The sequence below is a fragment of the Limulus polyphemus genome, unplaced genomic scaffold, assembly GCF_000517525.1.
Source record: "Limulus polyphemus unplaced genomic scaffold, Limulus_polyphemus-2.1.2 Scaffold4864, whole genome shotgun sequence".
Classification (NCBI taxonomy): domain Eukaryota; kingdom Metazoa; phylum Arthropoda; class Merostomata; order Xiphosura; family Limulidae; genus Limulus; species Limulus polyphemus.
The window spans coordinates 53,044-76,151 of record NW_013670474.1 but is presented as its reverse complement, the minus strand read 5'-3'; the positions used below and the strand labels follow the sequence as shown (position 1 = coordinate 76,151).

The following is a 23,108-nucleotide window of genomic DNA, read 5'->3' as shown; positions in this document are numbered from 1 at the left end:
ATAGTAAAACAGAAATGTGGAGCCCTATATAAATTTTAGAATTTTGAACAGCTTGCATATTCTTGAAACTTCTATAAAAGTATAGGGCTATCGTGTAAATAAAATACATTTCAACACACGATGTGCAAATTAATGTAGGATAGCGTAGCACACACATGAACTCATAATTATATTGCTGGACCAATAATACGCATGCGCATTACTGCTCATGGTAACTGCGTTTTCTGCAACGTTCTCGGAGTGAGACTCAGAGTTACAAACTTACTATGCTGGTGACTTTATTGAGGCGGTTAACGTATACTTGAATTTATCACTGCATTATTTGCAGTAATACTAGTATTTGTAGTAGTTTGCTATAAATTTATGTCTGGTATCAAAGAGGCAATGTATTTCGACTAATTCATTTAGGCTTCTTTGCTGTGCAATATTGTTTAAAAAGTGAAATTAACTGATAAACGTTAAAAACAAAAAATATTTACTCGTCTTTAGATTGTCACTGTCAGAAGAATGTGTGCAAACGTTGTGAAGTTGAATTTAGGAAGGATTACTTTCTTAATAACGAGTACTTTGTTATGTTTGCTTCTGTATTCAGTACTACTTAGTTCAGATAGTTCTAAAGTAAATCATCGTGGAGTGTTTAATGTTAATCCCAATAAAAAAAGTACAGGAGAAAATTTAGAGAAAACTACTACTGAGGTTAGCCTTAAGCATCTACTTGCAGTAAGTATTGAAATAGCTGAGAGAGGTGGTGCCGAGGTAAAAAATGTTCGGAAACTTACAGACCTAAAGGAGTCGAGCAAGGGTAAAACGAAGGAAGGCGCTAATGATCCTTTGACCGAAGGTGATATGAGATCGCATCGTGCAATGGTGTACGGATTAAAGAAAACGTATCCGTATATTAAGGTACGTTTATTTTTAACACAATTACATTGAATGATTTTTTTGGATAATATTTTATAATTAGGATTATTTTCTCTAAAGAGAAGAAGGGTCAGAATTGTGAGGAACCTGATTGAACTTTTGATATTGAAGTGTTCAAAATTATATAGGAAATACTCCAAATAGATCTGGGATTGATGCATCATCCATTTTTCGTATTTAATGGTAAGACTTACTAAGAGTAATAGAAGGCAAAGTAGAAGTCTTCTGAGAATTAGGAAGTTTTATTTTTCGATCAGTCTTTTGAATAGATCATCTTAAGTTAACATAATGTTAAGGGACAACAAGGGACCTATTGGTCCATCTCAGCTCCCATCCTTTAAAATAAACTAAAACTTTTAAACAGAAAAAAACCAAAAAAACCTTCAATCCAGCCCTTATCATACTTATACTTATCAGGCTTTCTCTTAAACTCACTTAAATTTACTGCCTCCACAACATCTGAAGACAACCCATTCCAAAGGCCAACCACCCTGTTAGAAAAATATAACTGCCTTAGCTGAAGATGACTCTTACCTTGCCAAAATTTATATTTGTGTCCCCTAGTCCTACTATTCTCATCATTAAGTATGAAGATTTGCTTGAACACTATCAATCCCCTTTACAATTTTGGGCACCTCAATCAGATCTCCTTTAAATTTTCCATTTTCAAAAGAAAACAATTTCAGATAATCTTAATCTCTCATTATAGGACAACTCCTCTGTCCCAGGCACAATTCTGGTAACCCTACTCTGAATTCTTTTTAACAATTCAATGTCCTTCTTAAGGTAAGGAACCCAAAACTGAACACAATACTCCAAATATGGCCTAACCAGTGAACTATACAATGAAATTATATCCTCTTTTAAACTTGTATTAATTATTTCTGTATATATAACCTAAACTCCTATTTGCTCTACCACTAGCAACAGAGACTGATCAACCAGAACACCAAGATCCCTTTCTTTTGTGACACTGTTTAGGTTATTCCCATCCAATTTTTACTTAGAATTCAAATTATGATAACCCACATGCATTTTATTGCATTTATTATAATTAAAATCCATCTGCCATTTATTTGCCCAACTCACTAAATGATCTAAATCTTTTTGTAAAGCAGCAGCATCCTCTTCACAGTTAGCAACACCCAAGAGCTTAATATCATCAACAAATTTAAGTAATTGATTGACCATTTCTTCATGTGTCATTGATTTAAATCAAAAAATAGCAAAGTTTCTAAAACAGCCCTGAGGTATCCCACTTGTGATGATAATTCAGTGTGACTGAACTCCACTTGTAACAACCCTCTGCTTTCTTTTATCCAGCCACTCTTCTATCCAATTAGCTAATTCATCCCTTAATGTTTTTTTTTACAAACCTTTTATGTGCCACCTTGTAAAATGCTTTCTGAAAATTCAGATACCTGAAATCTACATAAACAGCAACCTTAGTGAAACCATATTGACTATCCATTAAAATTCTAAACTTAAAGCACAGTAGATATAACTGGATTGGGAGAGCTCAAATGAGAATTTGATGAATATATGAAGACAATGAGGTGAGAGGGCACAAATTTAAGATTTGGAAAAAATAGGCTAAGCTCCAGCTAAAGCAAAAGTTTCATTTTTCTAGCAGGTTGATTTGAATGATTTGTTCTAGGATTGGTGTATAAGATAGTAATCTTGAGTATTTAATTTTCTTAATGGTGGGTGTTTAAAGACAGCCTTTAATGTTTAAGTTGAAGGATTAAATGACATTTTTCACACAGACATAAGAAAAAAAAGGGTGGCTGAAACTTAAATTATACCATCAGGTAACTGTTAATTCAAACAATAAAAAATTCTTACAGAACTTTGTAACTAACTAAATTCTAAATAATTTTATTGAAAAAAAAGACATCGTCTGTAATCCAGACCAGTGCTTCTCAACTGGGTGAATCTTTCATCCAGGGGATGATGAGATCAGAATCAGGGTGAATGAGTATTATCAATTATACAAAATTCAAGAGCAAAAAAATTCATTAGCTATTATTTTTCTAGTTGTAGTTCGATAAATGCATTTATATTTTGTTTATTTTATGTTGTATTAATTCTAATTGTAGTTTGGTGTATACTTAATTTTAAGTCATAATAAAGAATTTTGCATTTTTATTTAGTATTTTTGTCTTTCTTTCGAACTGGGGTGAATGAGCTGTTGTGAAAAACTTGTAGGGATGAATAATATTGGAAAAGGTTGAGAAGCACTGATGTAGACTTCCAAAGCTAAACCTATAATATTCGTATTTGTATTCCCAAAGACCAAAGACCTATGCATATATCTTGATACTTGAACAAGTGTCACCTATTTCTTGTGTGCTTCAAACAAAAGACTGAAACCCCCCTTTTTTATCTCTGGAAACCTGTAATGATCTAATTATAGTTATCAGTTTAATTGTGTTGTAATATCAAAAACAAATTATCAGATGACATTATACATTATATTGAAGTATGTTTAATAGAAGTGTAATTAGTATCTCTATAGAATGTTACAGGTGATTGCAACCTTATAGTTATATTTTATCTTCTCTTTATGCAATATTACAAATTGTCATTTTGTGGAATAGTTTGGAAATAAAAAAGTATATTAACTTTCTTCAAGTAGGTCTAGGAGTTATGTAACGGTTGATGAATAGAAAACATATGGACTACAAGGGACCATTCAGTCTTTCAAGGCTTTAAAGCCCACCCTTTATTTTTATAGGAAATCATTGATTATCCTCATAAAACTGTTGATTGAGTAAGTAAGTGTCAAATACTGGAGAATGGGGGCTATTGAATAAGCTGTTAATTGTTTAATTACTTCAGTAGGCTTCCACCCATGGCTTTAATCACTTGTAAAGTGCTTATTTCCACTATTGCCTTTATAAGCAAAACACCCTGATGAAAAATGTAACTGTCGTAATTGGAGTTTTTCTCTTTTTTTCCAAACCTTGAACTTGTCCTCTCGCCATATTATATTCATCATTATATATACAGCACCATGAAATCAGAAGCCTGTATCTTATTGATCACCCAGATAATCTCAAGAGAACATATGGTGAGATCTTAACCTATCTCTGTTCTCTTCTTGTATTCCTCTGAACCATATCCATTAAGTTGATATGTGGAATGGTCTTATGTCATTTTTTTCCCTTGAAAACTCAAAATGTTTGATTTGTTACATAAATTAGGTTAATAGCTCTATTGTCATAATTTACCACACTAAACATTCTTTTCAGGTAATATCAGAAGAGCATGATTCTTCAGACATTAACTTCGATGAAGTGAAGACGGTAGTTGGTGAAAATTTGGAAATTGAAAAGGTACTGAATGACGCTGATGAGATGGTACCTTCAGACCAAATTACAGTTTGGGTGGATCCATTAGATGCTACTCAGGAATACACAGGTAGTAGTTCTGTTTTAAACATGATGAGAATTATAAATGTTCATTCATAAAACCTTTCATTATGAGTATGATTAACCAGTTACATTATGATTGGTACAAAGAACAATTCATAGAAGTATTATCACAAACTTATAGTCAGTTATTCAGAATCATGAAGAACCAGTGAATTATTATTATATCTTAATAATTAATATTAAATATCTTGGTGAAAAACCAATAAGCAAAAAGTGACTCCGAGACTGAGACTTGAAGCCAGAGCCCCTGGTTATAAAGGCCAGTGAAGTGGATGATTTGAGTTTTTGAAGAGCTCAACATAAATTATTACAGTGTATTAGTATCACAAGTTTACTGTAAGTTTGGGATAGACTTCTATAATTTGGTCTTTGTATTTATGAAAATGTAATGTGGTGATCATACCTATAGTAAGAACCTTTATAAGCAAAAATTGGTGGGGGTTGACTTGTACTCTATAAATGTCCAACAATTGAAGTATGAAAATAGCATTATAATGTTTTTCAAATAATATATTCATGATGTGGTGTGTGCTGGTAGTTTGAATTCCTTTAATTTTCTTTTGGATAAGTTATGAATGTGATGGGTTGGTTTCTGCATAGATGTTGCATGACCTCGTTGGCTTTCTCTTATGTACCTATGATTGTACCCTTGTTTCTATATATTACACATACATTCTCAATTATTAGTTTCCATGAACTTTTCGCATCTTAATGTCCTTCATCCCGAGCAAACATTTAAATTAAAACTTTAAAAATTGCTCAAAACATTATGTTCATATGTTTGATCTAAGAAATAATTGATAAGATAAAAGGTTTGAAGTATGCATTTATATATATCTGAAAAATCTTAAAACATATTCTTTCTTTTCATTATCAAATGTGTACAATTTCCAATTAGACTTAAGAATATAACCTAAACCTACTATGTAGCATGAGGACAAAATAGGATCATTTGGTCCTTCAAGGTTTTCCATGTACACTACCCTTGAGAAAATAAAATTGAACCCACTCTTAAATTTTTTTTTTTAAATATCAATTCCTCTCTTAGATTATTAAAGTTCTGGTGGCAATGCATTACATGAGCCAATTACCCTGTTAGAAAAATAAAACTTTTAACTGCATCCTAGCCTGTCTTTTTCAAATGAGTGCTGTTGCTAGTGGTAGGGCAAACAAGAGTTTAGGTTGTTGCTAAAGAAATGTTGAATATAAGTCTAAAGAGGCTATAGTTTATTGTATAGATCACTGGTTAGGTTTCACTTGGAGTTGAGTCTTTGACTCCTTACTTTAAGGACATTGAATTGCTGGAAATGGTTCAGAGAAGGGCTACTCAAATGATATTTGGGATGGAAAGATTGTCATACAAGAATAGGTTAAGATTTCTGAAATATTTTCTGTTGAAAAAAGAAGAGGTAGAGGGGATCTGATTAAGGTGTTTAAGATTGTTAAGAGACTTTCTAGTGTCAATGGATCATCTTTTTTTTATACTTAATAGTGAGAATAATAGGACTAAAGGATACAAATGTATATTTTGGCAGGGTCATCTTCAGCTAAGACAGTTTTACTCTTCTATACAAGTTTAGTTTTGTTAATGGATATTAATATAATAACTTCCCTAAACATCTTACTACATAGCTTGCTTATGTGAAGCTCATCTCTAGCATACAGTTTATCCTCACTTTGAAAATTGTCCCACATGTTCAAACAGCCAACCCATGACACCAAGCATATTCTTGATAACACCGGCCTGTGATGGTTTTATTGTCTTGACATTTTTACATGTTCTACAGTAATTCCTGTACACTGAATCTGAAAATCCATTTTTCTCCATCATGTACAGATTTTTCACAAAATGTCATATGTATTTTTACATAAGTGAATCATTTTCATTGAAGTCAGGTCACATTTTGTTGTGCTTAAAATGTTGACAACCATTTGCTATAGATTTCTCTATACCAATTGCATCGTGAGAGTCTTAGAACCAAAACATAACAAACATCACAAAAAAATGTTCATTGTGCTAAACGAAATAATAATTTGATCTCAGTAACAGTTTTTTTTCTTCCTGATTTGTGAAAAAAAACCTTACATGATAAAAAAATTAATATCATTTTTGAAATCTGTGTATCTGAATTATGGAAAGACAACTTTTATGAAGTTTAAAATTTGCAGGCCTGTGTAATCTTTCATTTAAGCCTTGGATCCTGCTAATTAATTCATTTCCACTTCTAGCCAAAGGGAACATTCTTTAAAGATACTATTATGGTTCCTAAACCTTTTAAAGTGTTCTATATTCTTTTTAAGCAGTCTTCTGATTTACAGTTTCCAACATCATTTGCTCCTACAGGTACTGCTAATAGAGAATGTTCCTTGGTATCAGCAACTACACTATCAACATATTCTATAGCAAGCAGATTCTAGTCCTAACATTTCTGTGCTTTCTATTATAAACAACTTTACCAGTATTACTTAATGAGAGAGTTCCTCATTATGTAAAGCTCTTGGTCATCCACTTTCTCATTAAAAGCAGCCAAACTTTAAGATGTATTTAGAGTCTGGTACCTGAATGCTAACTGAACACCTATCTCTGTACCTTTAATTGTTTAATACTGTGTACATATGAAAATCTTGCAACATTTACCCTGATTTATTAATTTGTCTTGCTTCCTTGATTTCTAATCACACTACACTAATTTACTTTAATTGTGCAATCTTCCTTAAAGCTATTTCTAAATCAAATAAGCTAGCTCTGCACATGCAGCATATTGTATCTTTCTGAGCCTCCTGGCAACTATTGTACCCTATACATTTCACCCATTTATCTCTGAACTACTACTTACCTCTAATCTTGATTATGTATTACCAGTCTACTCATCCAGTAATTGTATATTTAACTAGAATGAATTATTATTTCATAACATATAGATAAAATTGTAGGTAAATGTAACATAAAAAATGGAAAGTGATATTGTTAATTACTAGCTACAATGTTCATCATGCCTGTAGTTATATGTAATTAATTGCTAATGTATTAAATTTTTAAAGATAAAACAATTTTAGAGATCTTCCCCTGTTCTCATATTACAACCTTTTTATCATTGTAACCTTTACCAACAATTCAATGTCCTTCTTAAAATAAGGAGCCCAAGACTGAACACAATACTCCAAAAAAAAAGCCTAATGAGTGTCCTATACAATTATATTATAACCTCTTTAGACTTGTATTCAATATTTCTGAAGATATAACTTATAATCTTATTTGGTTTACTACTAGCAACAATACACTGCTTGGATGGCTTAAGAGAATGATAAATCAAATCAAGATCCTTTACTTCTGTAACACTTATGGTTATTCCCATCAAAATTATAATTTATGATATCCCACATGTATTAAAAATTCAGATATACTAAATTCACACCTTAACCCTCATCAACATAAGCAGTAAAACTTCTTCAAAATAACACACTAAAGTAACAACTATAAATATTTAGTGATACCAAAGTTATACATATGTTCTCCATAAAAATGTTATAGCTTACAAGCACTTTTAATTTCTTTGTCTCAGAGCTGATATATTTTTCTCTTACTCCCATTAATTTGGTTTTCTGGCTCGGAGCACTAAATGACTTCATCCAAAATATAGTAAGTAAAGTGAAGTTAATTTATTTTCCATACACAACTTCCACTCCATCACCGAGCAACTACTCAAGTGTTCAATAAAAAAAATCTGCATAACAAGCTAACTACCACTAAAGCTTCCAATCCAAATGACTTTATTCAAAGACTTTCAGTATCATTGAAGAAAAAATTCACCTTCCCTACCAGTATTACCAACTGTTATATTCTCTGTGTGTTCCCCCAAATCTATTACACAATCCTTCAAGTTCAAAGAATTTCCCTCACTTTGTTTAAGCAGTTCCTAGTAAAGTCCTATAAAGCTGTTGTTTTCAAATTTACTTTAGTGGAACAGTACAACAGAAAATATGGATATGTCACTCTCTGTGTATAAGAATAAATACTAATTTGTGCATTTCTCCAGACACTAAAGATCAGGGTCTTTGAATACAGGTCAAAATTAGTATGTGCATCACAATATATATATATATCATTACCGTTATCGGTCCAGGTTGTCAACTTTTATTGTCATAGCAGATAATATCTGTGGCAATTTCACCCAAATGCTGTTTAGTTCCATTTAATATTTTATAGTTTTATTTAATATCTTTTTGTAAGGGTGGTAGTTGGCAGTTTAATTAGTAGAAATGGTAGGGTGGTTTCATTTCTACTTCAAGAAATTTAAGGTAACTGCCTTCCCACAACTGGCTATAGACAGTGAAAGGCAGTAGAAGCTGAGACGTTGTGGGTGTAAGCACTTGGCTTCATACTCTTATTTAATTTTTCACGATGGCTGACAGCATTTGGATTTTGTCTCATAGGTGGGATATCCCCAGTGCATTTGGGTGCTATTGCCACAGACATTAGGATGATAAGTTGACAACCTGAACAGATTACGGTAATGCGATATTTAGTTCATTGTTGTTTTATAGTGCTTATTCAATCGTCTATAATAAGTAATGTAATCAATAGTTTGAAAGCTATTTATTTATATATGTATAAATATTTTATCTTACATTTTCTTTTGATATAAAACTACAATCTTTTTCATTCACAGATAGGCTGTTGAATTGGTTTACTTTGTAAATACTGAACACTGGTAATAGAAGAGACAGTCTCTTCATTTTTATTGTTTTGACAATAGGAAATTAATTTTACAGAAAACCTACTACAGTATGTTACAACCATGGTCTGTGTGGCAGTAAAAGGTATACCAATGATTGGTGTCATTCACAAACCATTTGAAAACTTTACAGGTGAGTTGGTGTGATTATGTTGTAGGAACTCATAAATCTACAAATATGTGTTTTTTTTAAATCAAGAAGTATTGAAATATAAAATATTTTCATAAGTTGAATTTTTTTCTGTGTATATATTTCTGATATGACACTAATTGTATGCAGTATTTTTTATGTTGCAACATTTAGTTTTTGTAATAGGATTAAAAATAGTTCTTCAGTCTTGTCTCAGATGGTTTGATGAAGAAAGTATTTCTCTTTTAGCAGTTCATAAAGAATGTTGTGTACTAAACATTTTTTTTTGTTCTCAAAATAGTTTATAAAATGAGTCAATTTAGTCATGTGAGTTCATTCAATTTTGCAGCTATGGAATATGATTTTCTGGAAATTGGGAAGTTATACATTTTTCTGTTTAAGTGTTCAAAAAATGTCACTGAATCAATAAAAGTGAGATGATTTGTTTAGTGTGAGAGTGTTGCTCTAGATTGACTTGGGATGTAGTTTTGAAGACCATTGTTGTTCTAAACACACTGATGAGCAAGTTTTCCAATTTATTGAAACATTAAAAATTCCTTTTTTTAAATTTTATATCCAATGGCTTTATATTGTTCATCAGTCTGGCTGTACAATTTATCTTAGTTAAAAAAACAATTTTAGGATTTTTTATTCATTAAATAAATCATTATATGTATTCCACCTTGTGTTTATAGTTTAATCATAACATTGATGGGATATCAAGTGAATTTTTGCTATTGACAGCTACAGGGAAAATTGACTGTTGGTTGCTGCAGTGTTAGCTGTTATATTACATAGCTGTGATAATAATATATAACATTTATGTGATGCTGGGCATGAAAAACCATATGTTACTAAGTTTATCTTTACCAGGTGTTTAACCACTTGTCGTTCCTGCTGATCAGGTTTTCCAAGTGGCATCTGCAGATTGTCTTACAGTGTAGCTTACTAAAAATACCACAAGTTACACTTGTATTTCATATTTTACTTCTTAATACCAAAACTGCTTTATCCCTGAATTTTTTCTACTTGATCAGAATACAGGAATGAAGTATTTTATTTTCTCATATAGATCTTGCCACCTTGTAAAAGGTTTATTACTAATTTGATACTCACTGACTTCAGAAAAGTGTGAATATCTTGGTGTGTGTCTAAATAAATAAATATATATATATATATATATATATATATATATATATATTATGTATGATGGAAAAGTGCCATTTTTAGCTTATTGTAGAAATTTAGCTTAGTTAAAAACAATTATGGGTTTTTATTTATTTGATAAATCAATATGTGTATTCATTTTTCTCTTATGTTTACAATTTAATCATAACATTATGCTTTTACTTTGTATATATATCTATGTAGTATGATTCAGTCAATGTGTCTGTGTCACGTAACTCCTCCTAAACTGTTGGTCACACTGACTTCTAATTGGTACCAAATGAATTATCTTAGCCTCAGGGTTTGCACAAAAGGTAAAACATTTCACCCAACCCTTTAGGGAATCCGGGTATTTTACAAAAACGTTTTCAGGGATTCCCTAAAAGCGGACCTCAAATTTCTATTGACTTGTATTAGAGCACGTAAATAAGTAGGTGTACTATTTACTGTTTATAATGTGGTTAAAAAACTAAACTTGCATTATAGTGGCAATGATCATTAAATTGAGAATATGCAAAATAGTAGTTCAAGCATTAAATTTGTATTATAGCAGTCCTGTAAATGTGGGTTTACTAATATACACTAAGCTTAAACCTCAATATGGCACTGATGGAGGTTTTTTAACAAACGGGTCTTATTTTGCTGTAACATCACATAACTCTGGACACATGAATGCTTATTTAAAGTTTCTATGATCAGAAGTGAATTATGTGATTGATTTAATTTTTCAAGAGTTAGGCCTAACATGATAAATTTAACACTAATAATCTTTAATCAAATGTGACCTTACTTTAGTATGATATTTACACACACTACTTTATTACACTGAAACATCTATGGAGTTTATAACAATTCCACTTATTCCTAGAAACACCACTATGTTAATCACATTGTGCCTAATGTAGAAAGTTTAGTCTGCCATGCTACTGTACATGACCCAGCTCTTTAAAGTTATATACTTTTTCATTTATTTCTGTGCATTGTTTCAGAGTAGGACTATGAAAATTGCAAGCAATAAACCTAATTAGCAATATGGCATTGACTGGAGTTTAATTTACGTTTTGTCAGTTGGTTTTTAAGCAAACATTCCCTTAAAATTATATAATCTTTACTGATTTATTAATTTTTGTGTGGATTAGTACTGTATGAAAATTTCATTTATTAATTAACAATATGGCATTGAATTTTTAAGTTTTATAGAAATGTGCTCTTAGGATCATAACCTTTTTTATTACTTCAGTAAAAAATTACAAACACTGAGCTTAATTAGGAATATGGCACTGACAAAGATTTTTGAACAAATGTATTACTTTGCTTTAATTACCACATAACTATGAAAAGATGGATGTTTAAGTTTATATAATCAGAATTGAATTATGTAATTGCTTTAATTTATTAAGAATTAGGTCTAACTTGGTAAATCTAACATTTATATTTTAATCAAATATCTTACTATAGTATGATTTGAGATAACATGACTTTTTATAAAATAATATAATATACTCTTTTACAGCCTGGGGTTGGGTAGGTCATGGTGCATCTCCTCAACTACAAGTTGCAAAGACCTTTCCTGAGAAGTGGAAGACAAATCCTGTTATTATAGTGTCTCGCTCTCATGCTGGCAAAGTTGCTGCTATTGCTACTAATGCATTTGTAAATGCTACTATAACACCTGCCGGTGGAGCAGGTATTCAATTTATTACAATTACAGTATTATTAAAATGTAAAATATGTGTAACTTGTAACTCTCAACCAACACAAGTGGCATAAGGTACTGTTTTAGAAAGCAAAAACTACTACCATATATTTTAAAGAATCTGGTTGGTTCTGTAAAGCAAAGATCTGTTCCAAATAATAGGGTTGTGATCCTAAAGATATTATGGGTTACTATTGAGTGTCACTTTCTTACTTGCTGTGGTTTGTTGGTGTGTATTGACAAAAAGTCACGATATCCAATCAAAAACACCTTAGGCGTGAAAAAAAAGTGCAGTCAAAAAAAGGATTGAGTGTATGATTTAAAGTAATGAAATCAAAATTGGTGGCTAAACAGGTAGTTTTACCTATAGCCTTGATAAGGATTTGACAGCAAATATACTTTCATTAATTAGCTAGGCTGCATATTTTAATTTAACCACCATCATACCCCAAGTTTAACAAAACATGTGGCTTGGATAACTAATGAATGAATATTTGCTGTCAAATCTTTATCAATGTGTAGCTACCAGTTTTGATTTCATTCCTTTAAGTTGCACACTCAATCCTTTTTGGCCACACCTTTTTTTTTTCACACCTAAGGTGTTTTTGACTAGATAAGAATATACTAGACTGGAAGTCATAAATGTATACATACATGCAACTGGTAAAACTATTTAACTCTTTCATACAATAATCTATCTTCAGCTGTCACTACAAGTAGGTCAAAGTGCACATGTCCTGATCTTTTACAGAGTTACATTAACAATTAAATTACTTTACTACCAGTGTATACGAATAAACTTGGCATCAAAATAGTTAACAAATTAAATTTTAATATTATGTGAGTTTTAATTTCTTCATTTTATAAAAGCTACTTAAATAAATCCTTAACCTCTTCTTGTATGAGAATCATGACATTAGTTCCCTAGGACTTCCCCTCCTCTACCCCTCTCTGAAGTACGGACTTTAATGTAAATTACACACTACAATATATATATGTATGTATTAAAAGGCAAAGTTTAACTTTAATAGCCTTCAATCATATTTGTTTATGGAGACAGAAATTATCAAATCATAGCCACTTGCTACACCCAACTGTCACATCCTATCTTTCACAAAATGCAAAGAACTCTTTCTGACATTTTATATTATTTCATTTATAACCAACAGAAAGACAGTTTTCAGTACAGAGTATTGTTTACATCATCTTCAGTTTGAAAATTTATCTCGTGGTATTCAGATCGAGTAGCTAAAGGAATTATTTTAAGCCCCTCTTGCCATACTTAGAAAACCAATTAAATTATGAGTTATAGGACATTGTTTGCTTTGTGTATGTTATTATTCTGTGTTATTAGGTGCATTATTTAAATAAATAGAAATTATTTAGTGTACTAGTATCATCATTATAAAAAAGTGGGTTTAAATTTCATTGGCAATCACACACAAAAAACAAGAGGTCAAATATATGCACTATATTTCTTGTTATAAACGTAACTAAAATATAAACATTATAAACTTGTTAGGTTAGATCAGGTTGGATTAGGTAAGATAATGATAAATAATAATAATATTCCTTCACAAGGTATGCTTGTGCATTATTTCATCCAATACGGTAATGTGAGATATGCAGTCATCGAGGAATTTACAACTTGGATGGTGGGATTACATAGGCCTGCAAGTTTACACTTCATAAAAGTTCTTTTGGTTTTAATAACAGCTTTGGAAAATATTAATTTTTTTTCTATCATGTAAGGATTTTTTACAATTGGGAAGAAAAAAAACTTACTTAGATCAAATTATTATTTCATTTACCACAGTGAACATTTTATTTTTTATTATTATGTTTGTTAACAAAAACACAAACAAACTGAAGAAAAGGGAAGAACGTTGATGTCAAACGAATATGCATCCTCATTTTTTTTTGTGAAATCTACATCTTTTAATCTCAAAACTACGTGTTGTGGTTTTTCCTTTATGTATTGCATCTGGAGCACCTCATTTCAAGTAACAGCAGTAATCAGCCATCAAGCTGATCAACCTAACCTGATACCTCCTCTCCACTTCCCTGCTGTGTTGATGAAACCTTTCCAGATGTTTCAGGTTGAAAACAATCCCTATCATCATTGCTATTGACATCAGATTCAGAATCAAATGAAACTGTATCAAGAGTCTCCAGTGGAGTAGGTACAAGTACATCAAGTCCATGAGCAACAGGTCTTGTAGCAGAATGAAGGTTTGGATAAGCAATTTCCTTTTTATTCTGAGTGTTGTAACCTTGCATGTTACATGAGAGAAACTAGCAGTCATCTCCATGGTTTCTAGGTTTACACCAGACCATTGGAATTCCAAAAGGCAAAGACTTTTTCTTACCTTAAGTCCATTGTCTCAACTCTTTGACACAAACAGTGCAAACTTTGTGCAGAGCCCATGATTTGTCTTGGTTCCCAAGTTTTATTCCAAAATATGCTTTTTTGACAAATTCTGTAATGTTTTGCCTTTGTTTCTTTACAACAAATTTACATGTTTGGGTCATTTACACAACCTCTTGTTGCCATAGTGACGAATAAATAATATTGAAAAGAAAAAAATAATGCCAAGGTGCACACACAAACAGATACCGTCTCGTGAGTTCTAGAATGATTGATAAGATTCTCACATTGCGATTGGTCTAGAGAAATCTATAGCCAGTGGTTGTCAATGTTTTAAGCATTACAAAATGTGACCCTATTTCAATGAAAATGATTCACTTATGTAAAATTACATATGACGTTTTGTGAAAAATCTGTACATGATGGAGAAAAATGGATTTTTGGATCCAGCATACAGGAATTACTGTAGAACATGTAAAAATGTCAAGACAATAAAACAATTGCAGGCCTGTGTTATTAGTTAGATATGGTTCAAAGGGCAATAAAACAATTATATTAAGTGGAAACGGATGAAGACTGTTACAAGCATTAAGCTATTTAGGATAAGCATTTGTAATTTTCTGTTACAATCTGCAGTCATTCTAGGAAAAGGGTAATTTAGATTTAATTTGTATATTTGTTTTCTTTATAGTAGTTACAAAGTCATTCAGATCAACCAAGTCTACATAGTGTTAGGGTGGAAGAAATAACAGATAAAATATGAAGTTCTATTGAAAAATAGTTTGATATTTATTTAGGAGGTTTTCGAGGTTACACGAATGAAATTTGAAAATTTTCAGATTAAAAGTATTTTTTGAATCATAACATGAAAATCACTTTACACTCGAAGCTGTCCACACTGTGGCTCTTTGTATTCACGGACAAATCTTTAGTAAAAATATTAAATTAGAAAAAGTCTGATTTTTTTTTGTGTGTGTGCTGAAAACTTGCCAAACTTTATAAAGCCACATGTACAATATTAAAAGGTATAATATGGAAACTATGATAATTACTTTGTGGTTACAAAGTCAGTCACATCAACCAACCCCACGTGTTATGTAAGATAAACACAAATTTACCTTTATTCTTGACTGGTGTATGCTTATATAGCACAAAAGTATTCAAAAGTTGTCTTCAGTGATGATTGACAACACACATTATTCAAACTTTTAACGTCATCAAATTGTGTTGGTGAGTTTATTTGTAGATACAGTATATCCTCATCCAAACATAAAAGACAAGGTGAGAGAAGGCTATTTGGCACATTGAGGTGTTGCACATTTAAAGGCTTCTGAATAGTTGTATAGTGATTACGTGAATAAGAAAAAAATGTGAAAAAGTATTAACCTTAGTTTATTTATTAACTTTTTAATGTAATAAATAAACAAAATTTCTCATAAAATACCTTAGTAAAAAAAAAATTTAAATTATAGTTCACGTTAATGTAGGTTCTCTCAAATCATTCTAAGGAAAACATTTTTATTGTATTACTATACATACTTGTATATGGATCATTCATTAATGTTTACAAGTAATCAATGTATAAGTTTTCAGTGGCTGATGTAATGATTAATTAACAAACTGTATTTTCATTTTTTTAACAGGTTTCAAATCTTTAGAAGTAGTCCAAGGTATTTCTTCTGCCTATATCCATGTGACTATAATTAAAAAGTGGGACATATGTGCTGGAAATGCTATTTTAAAAACTTTAGGTGGTCAGATGACCACTTTAAATGGTAATCTCATCTCCTATGAGGCTTCTGATGATGTTATTAATAAAGGGGGACTTTTAGCCACTATGTTTGAGCATAGCTTGTTCCTGGAGAAATTGAAGAGTGTACAAAGAAGATGATAATATTTGCAGGTTTGTATTTGTAGCAGTAGTCACACTGTGGATTGATACCAGAAGATGTTAAGATTCTAACATGCACAGACACACACACACACACACACAAATATATTTTATCTGGGACCATGCAACTGTATTGTGATATTTTGTATAATTATTTTTCTAGCACTGTAATTTCTTATACAGTAATATCTCTAGTTGGAAAAAAAATATATCACAGTTCCAAGAATTTTTTAGGAATATATATTATATAAAATAGTTATGATATATTAAGCTTAAGTTTTTTTTTAAGCATTTTCTAAAATGTTTATTACCACAGTTTGTTGTTGACTATGGTAATGATTGTTTGGGTATAATAATTGTTTTAAACTATAAATTATCAGGTCTCTAATCAATAGACTGCTTGTATTAGCTAAATTCTAACCATTTGTTTTTCAAGAGTACATTAAAACTCGAAGTTAATCATATCAGCATGTGTTTATGTATCTGTGGCCATAAAACTATTATAATTCTTTGACATCACAAAAGATTTAGAATTATGGCAAATGTTTGCAAACAATAATTGTTTCTTTTCTATGCAAGATTTCACTTAGTTTCATATTGTCTGTTGTTACTTAACTTATTGATACTATAACAAGCTACTTTATAATCACTGTATGTGAATATCTATCTTCTGTCTCATTTCTCTAAGCCAGATAACTTTCAGAAACTTGTATCATTTTGGTGACTAACATTATTATACTACTACTTTTAAGTTTATCAAAAGTTAATTCACAAAAGGAGATCAAACCCTTAAAACATTGTTTTTATTTAGACATGAACAAATTGAATAAAATTACATCAACTAATAAATAATATTTTCAGAACAAGTTAGCATTTTCAAATATCCAGTCACAGGTAATGTGAAAGTATGAAGAAAATAGTTATTGATGCTATTTTTGTTCGTTCTGGATTTGAACAACCCTTTGATCCTTCACTAATTTCACTGAAAAGCCTCTGGTAAACTTGTTGGTGAATATGAATGTTTATTGTGATGATTTAGTGCAAACATCTGTTGAATATTGTTTCCTTTATCTTACACTGTACAAGTACTTTTGAACTCTCCAGGTGGCTATCTACTTCAGATATCTGTAAAAGTATCACAGTAGCAATAATAAAATACAATAAGCATTAAACCACAGTTATGAGTATACATAAGAATAAAAAACTAAAGTATAGTATTCACAGGTAATTAAAATCAATCAATATCTATGCACTATTTTACACAGCTGCCAACCATCAACCAATAATTCCAGCACAACTATGAACACTACCAAAACCTCAGTACATCTAACATAGGTGTGTAATATTAAATTGATTTTTCCAATTAGCTACTTACTTGGCTGCCCAGTCAGTCTTGCCTGGGTAGTTAAATCTACCACTAGACATTCGACTCTGTATTCCTGCTGATCTTCGTGCCCCAGTATCTGGAACTCCCTGAAGAGGTTGTTTACTTGGGGCTTTAGGCACAGCACTACCGTTTTGAACACCTTCAGATATCATTAGTGAAATGAAGTATTACAACAATGGACTTAGACAATCAAAAGTGCAAAACAAATGTTATTTTACAGTTTACACATCACCCTGTGTAAGCGTGTATGCAATTTTTTATCTTTCAAGTAGATAAGCAATAATGTATAAAGAAATCAAGGCTATCAGAGCTGTAACTTAAAAGTTGTCATACAACAATGATATTAATGTTACATAGCACTTTTATTAACCTGAATATAACTGTAAAGTGGTGTTATAAATCTTTTCTAATATTCTAAAATATAAAAAAGCAGTCCTTCTAAACACACACAATTTATAATGATCAACTTTTACACATTTCATTAACTCTATTATTAGTTGTATACTAGTATTTATTTTCCCTTGAAGTTTGCTTTATGGGCTAAAGAAACTTGTGTTACAACTGAACCATTAGCTTAAAACACAAAACCATTTACAATTTAAATTAACTTACCTAAACCTCTTCCAATTATAGTCATTTCTTGGGATATCTCATTGTCCTGAATTGCTGCATTTTTTGTATTTTGTCCTGCAACGTAACGAGCTTTGTTCATGTAGTGCTGCTTGGCTGATAAATGTGAAGGTCCTTTAGCCTGCACAGGAGGCTGACCCTGAGGAATAGGTCTGAGGAACAGAAAAGATTAGGTAACTGTTAACAATACACACAACTTCAATTTCCATGCTTAGCACCAGACATTCTTATCTTTGTGTGTGTGTGTGTGTGTGTGTGTTATACACACACACACACTCACACACATAACATTCATATTTGGGGGGGGGTGTCACAGAACACAGGTAGCCCATTTATATTAAACAAGAATTTATTTAATTATCTTTGACTCTGTTTTTATTCACAGAAAAGAAATCAACTATGGCCAAATTTACAATTTGCATAAAAAGCAAATATGTGTGGGGGCGGGATAATTTTTGTATTGTATAATAAATAATCAAGGGATAGAGCAAATGATTGACCAAATCAAAGTAAAAGAGGAAAGAAAACATATAATATTTGTGGGAAATATGAATGCAACAACTGGAAAAGATCAATGTCAAGAATACCATATAGGATATCCATGGAAAACATTAGAAAATCAAGACTTGAATAGAGAAGGAAAATGGTTTATAGAATTTTGTGAAGCTTCAAGATTGATTATGTAGAATGGAAGAGTGGACAGAGACGAGTAAGGAAGATGGATTTATATATATAGTAATAAAAAGAGGTTTTATGGTGGATTTTATTCTTAAAAAAAGAAAAACCACAATAAATGATTAAATGAATGAAGGTAGAAAACAGAATAGAATTGGATCATATGCCAATTATAGCGGGGATACAAGATGATGAAAAGATATAATATATAGCTTTGAACTGAAGAGATGATAAAGAAAAAATATTTTGAACAATGGGAAAAAGTCAGAACAGTTTTATCCTCAATATGAATAGACTTATGTGGCCAAGCCTTTCATTTATTTTAATGTTACGCTTGGCCATCTTGTTCTGTATTAGTTCAACATTATATGCATACATGTGGATTTTCTTGCATTGTCACCTAGCAATAAATGGTTTAGCCATTCCATTTCAGCAGCGTTTAAAATTTGTTTTTATTAGAATAATAGCTGATCATAATTTTGGTAGTTTCCAATCAGTGATGTGGGACATACTTTAATTAATAATCCCAAAATTGTAAGAAAAAGCATCAAACATGGATTAAGTAAGAAATAAATCATTGTTCTGCTGAAAATAAAAGTGGGGAAAGATAACCAGTGTGAACAAATGGTATCCAATCATCCTTAAATATTTGTTGGATGTCCCAGTATTTTATGGGCAAGATTTTCTGAGTTAAGTGCACTGACTTTCTGGTTACATTTTCTTAATGAAACCCCTGTGCATGTGCATGTAGTATCACACCTGAATGATAGTGTAAGATAATCCATTGATGAAAATGTTATCTCATTCATTACAAAATTAGTATCTGATCAGGTCATGTTTCATCAGATAGTGGAATGTTTTATTGTATCAGGTATTTTTTCCTATATCTAATAAAAATTAATGACTGGAATGATGACAAGAAGACTTAACAACTTTGTTGTAGATTTCAATTACTGATTTTTATATCTTCCTACATTCTTGTAAACAACTGTAAATATTTTGATTTGGGAAACACTACACATAGTTTCACTGTGTTTACGATCAGTCATATATAATAACTGTTTTCACTATACCAAAATTATAAGCAAATCAACATTTTTGTCACTGTTAACCATAAGGTTTCATTTAATATTTATATTAAGTTTTAAACCTATCTCATGTTCTTTATATATATATATATACATTTCATTTTAGTGATTTTGTTTGCCCATTCAAGCAGGTACTTAGGCCAATAAGGTCTAATATCAACATGGCCTAAGCATTGGCCTTATTAGTGAAAATAAACTTAATATGGTAAAGTGTAACAAAATGATCTAACTATGCCTAAGGCAACACCAAAATTCATATAAGGTATAAAATGATAAAGCAAGCTTTTACAAGATTTAGAAACGAATCAAGACTAATTGTGGTAAAAGCTATTCACAAGCATCTTTTTTTTTCCAGCACACTTTTTTCAATCTCTGTGCAAATCTTTGCTGAAATATACAGTTGAACAGAAAAAAAGAGCTTTCATTACATGTTTACTTCAATAGCCTATGCCTTCTCAGAGCTGAGATATAGGCAATTGCATCACACTATGAGAACAGAGGTTGAGATACAGTGACTGTCTACATCTGTTTTGAACTTGCATGTTCAAATTAATGCAATTTCATTCAGAACTATTATAGTTTGAAAAAATTCATAAACACAAATGTTTGCCTTCATTTGGTGCATGCTGAAATTAACCCACAATTAAAATTTGTAATTATGTATACAAATAAAATGTTCTTATTGAATAAAGTACAACTATTGAAGTGTTTTTTGTTTTTTTGAGATGTGAAGAAGTTTGGCTACAAATCTATTTTATATGAAATTTTTGCCCTTGGGGCATGATATTTTAAAACATAAATGTGTGCTATTTATAAAAAAAGTTAAGATTGAAGCTGTAAACAAGCAAACAGGTTTCATGTATTGAAAAAGGGATTTACACTTGAAACTTGACTAATATCTTATTAGCCTTTCTGTGATTTTAATAAAATATACACCATATCTCTTGTTTAATATGATAGCTATTAATTATTTTGAATAGAACTAAAGGTGCACTACAGACTACTTCAGAATGCATGCATGATTCAAGAAAAGCTTGGATGGTCTCTTTAAAAGAGAAATCACTATATTGTTCTTGTGAGCTTCCCATAACAATTACTGTTGATCTTGTGGGCTTAAAAGTTAATACTTTCCTAAACTGAAAATGTGTTTCCAACAGATGCTTAGCTTTTCTTGATTAATATTGCCCTCTATTGGCACTCCAACTTACCCTCATGTATGTTAACATGAGATATCTGCAAATGATTTTGCAGCAATTCTACACCAACAGGAGTGCCCAAATACCTCTATTGTAACTAGAACTCTCTCTAATCTTGCAGCTGTTAACCACTTCGAGATTGGTCAGATCAAACCACATCAGAAGTGGGAAATGTGAGAAGAGATAAGTATCTATTGGAAATACATTTTCAGTTTAGGAAAATGTTATCTTTCAACACGATATCTTTCCTCCTCTCACAAAAAGCTAGAATCCCACATTGAACAGGTGGAGGGCCAGTGAGATGATCTCCGTTTACGAAGCACCCAAAGGAAAACCATAGGGTGTGAGAATGAACTAAAAACTTCACACCTGTAGGAGACTGCACCACTTCAGAGCCAGGTATACTCCTCGCCCATTAGTTATGTATTGCTCAAAGGGTGGAAACAAAGGATGGACTCCATGAAAAAAAACTACAGAAATAAAGGGATTTCTAGGTGTAAAGTTGCTGGGGCATAACAGACCGCAAATGGTAGTTCAACCTCAACCAGCATCTGGAATTGTACATCAGGTCTGTGGTAGGAAGAGAGTCCTCTACCTTTCACCCCAAAAACTGGTACCGGTAGGGAAGAGGAGTTTCCATGCCAATAACACACTATTGCATGTGTACACCTTCAACACCAGATCCATTGAGAATCAAAATCCCAGTGCATGGTAGGAAGGTGGAGATCCCAGGTGGGTGTTCATCTCCAATCCAAAACCTGGTGGCATTGGGAAGTTTTCATCTGATCCACAGTAGGAGGAGGAGGGTACCCAACTGTACACATGCAGAAAGATGTATCTCATCCAACTACAACCAACATCCAGTGGACAGTAGGAAGAGAGACTGCTATTTGGGGTTGCATCTCCAGTCCAAAACCTGGTGGCATTGGGAATTTATCTTTCAGTCTGGAGTAGGAGGAAATTAAACATCCAAACATGTAAAAACTTATGGCTGGTCTGTGCTTCAATCAACACTAGATCCACAGAGAACCAGCATCCAGTAGATGGTAGGAAGGATGGTGCCTCAGCTGAAAGTGCAAACTGCAATATATGGCAGAGTGCTACATACAACACCTGGTAGCATCTGTATTTGAACATGAGGTCCATCTATGCCAGCAGAATACCACCATCCTTTCTCTCAACTGAGTTGTATTGTGTACAATCAAGAGGACAGTCCTCTATAGAGTCCCATACTTCACTAGAAGGAAAAAGTGTGTTGGAGAGTCCAGACAATGCAATGGGGGACTGCAATATCATATTCTGAAAAGCAGAGCAATCAAGGCTTTTATGAAACAGTATGAGTTTAACAAGATATCCATGTTCATCACGTCTAATTTTAACAATATAAGTATTAGATAACCTTAAAGTTGATAAAATGTTTCCATCATTAGCATTTTCTATTTCTTCGGTAGGGAAAGTTTTATAGTAGATTTCAATATGCTAATTTGATACAGCTTTAGCTATTTTCATATCATCTTAAACTGTTATGTGTTTAGGAATCAACTGGACTTTTGTTTATCTTGAAGTCTAACTTGTATAAAAGGAATTTCAAATACAGTTTCCAGAGAATTTATGATGGTGATGGACAAGACTCAAAGCTTTGTATGGCAAAAACTTTCATTTTTATGTTTCAAATAGCCAGGAACTAAAAAATTGTCATGGATTTGATTATATATATATATATATATATACACCTAGGAAAAAGTTAAGCCACCCCCGTTCGTTTTTTCTAAGTGATTCAGATTCG

General features: G+C 31.7%; 2 protein-coding genes across 4 annotated transcripts in view; one reads left to right on the top strand and one right to left on the bottom strand.

Annotated features, from left to right (window-relative positions):
* The first annotated feature begins 233 nt into the window (after nt 1-233).
* LOC106471795 (inositol monophosphatase 3-like) overlaps nt 234-23,108 on the top strand; it is a 27,042-nt gene continuing 4,167 nt past the window's right edge. The window contains exons 1-6 of one of the 3 annotated variants that reach the window (XM_013932417.2): nt 234-903; nt 4,176-4,344; nt 9,132-9,227; nt 11,905-12,078; nt 16,099-16,358; nt 20,482-20,831. In XM_013932417.2, coding sequence (XP_013787871.1) covers nt 508-903; nt 4,176-4,344; nt 9,132-9,227; nt 11,905-12,078; nt 16,099-16,346 — 1,083 coding nt within the window. In that variant the 5' untranslated portion in view covers nt 234-507 and the 3' untranslated portion in view covers nt 16,347-16,358; nt 20,482-20,831. Of the gene's footprint in view, nt 904-4,175; nt 4,345-9,131; nt 9,228-11,904; nt 12,079-16,098; nt 16,814-20,481; nt 20,832-23,108 lie in introns of those variants that run through there. The other 2 variants (XM_013932418.2, XM_022400408.1) reach the window with 2 other exon arrangements.
* Nucleotides 17,331-23,108, bottom strand: part of LOC106471794 (serine/threonine-protein kinase ICK-like) — a 55,385-nt gene continuing 49,607 nt past the window's right edge. Inside the window, exons 10-12 of the mRNA XM_013932416.2 lie at nt 18,346-18,515; nt 17,722-17,872; nt 17,331-17,471 (exon numbers count right to left, since the gene is read on the bottom strand). Coding sequence (XP_013787870.1) covers nt 17,459-17,471; nt 17,722-17,872; nt 18,346-18,515 — 334 coding nt within the window. The 3' untranslated portion in view covers nt 17,331-17,458. The remainder of the gene's footprint in view (nt 17,472-17,721; nt 17,873-18,345; nt 18,516-23,108) is intronic.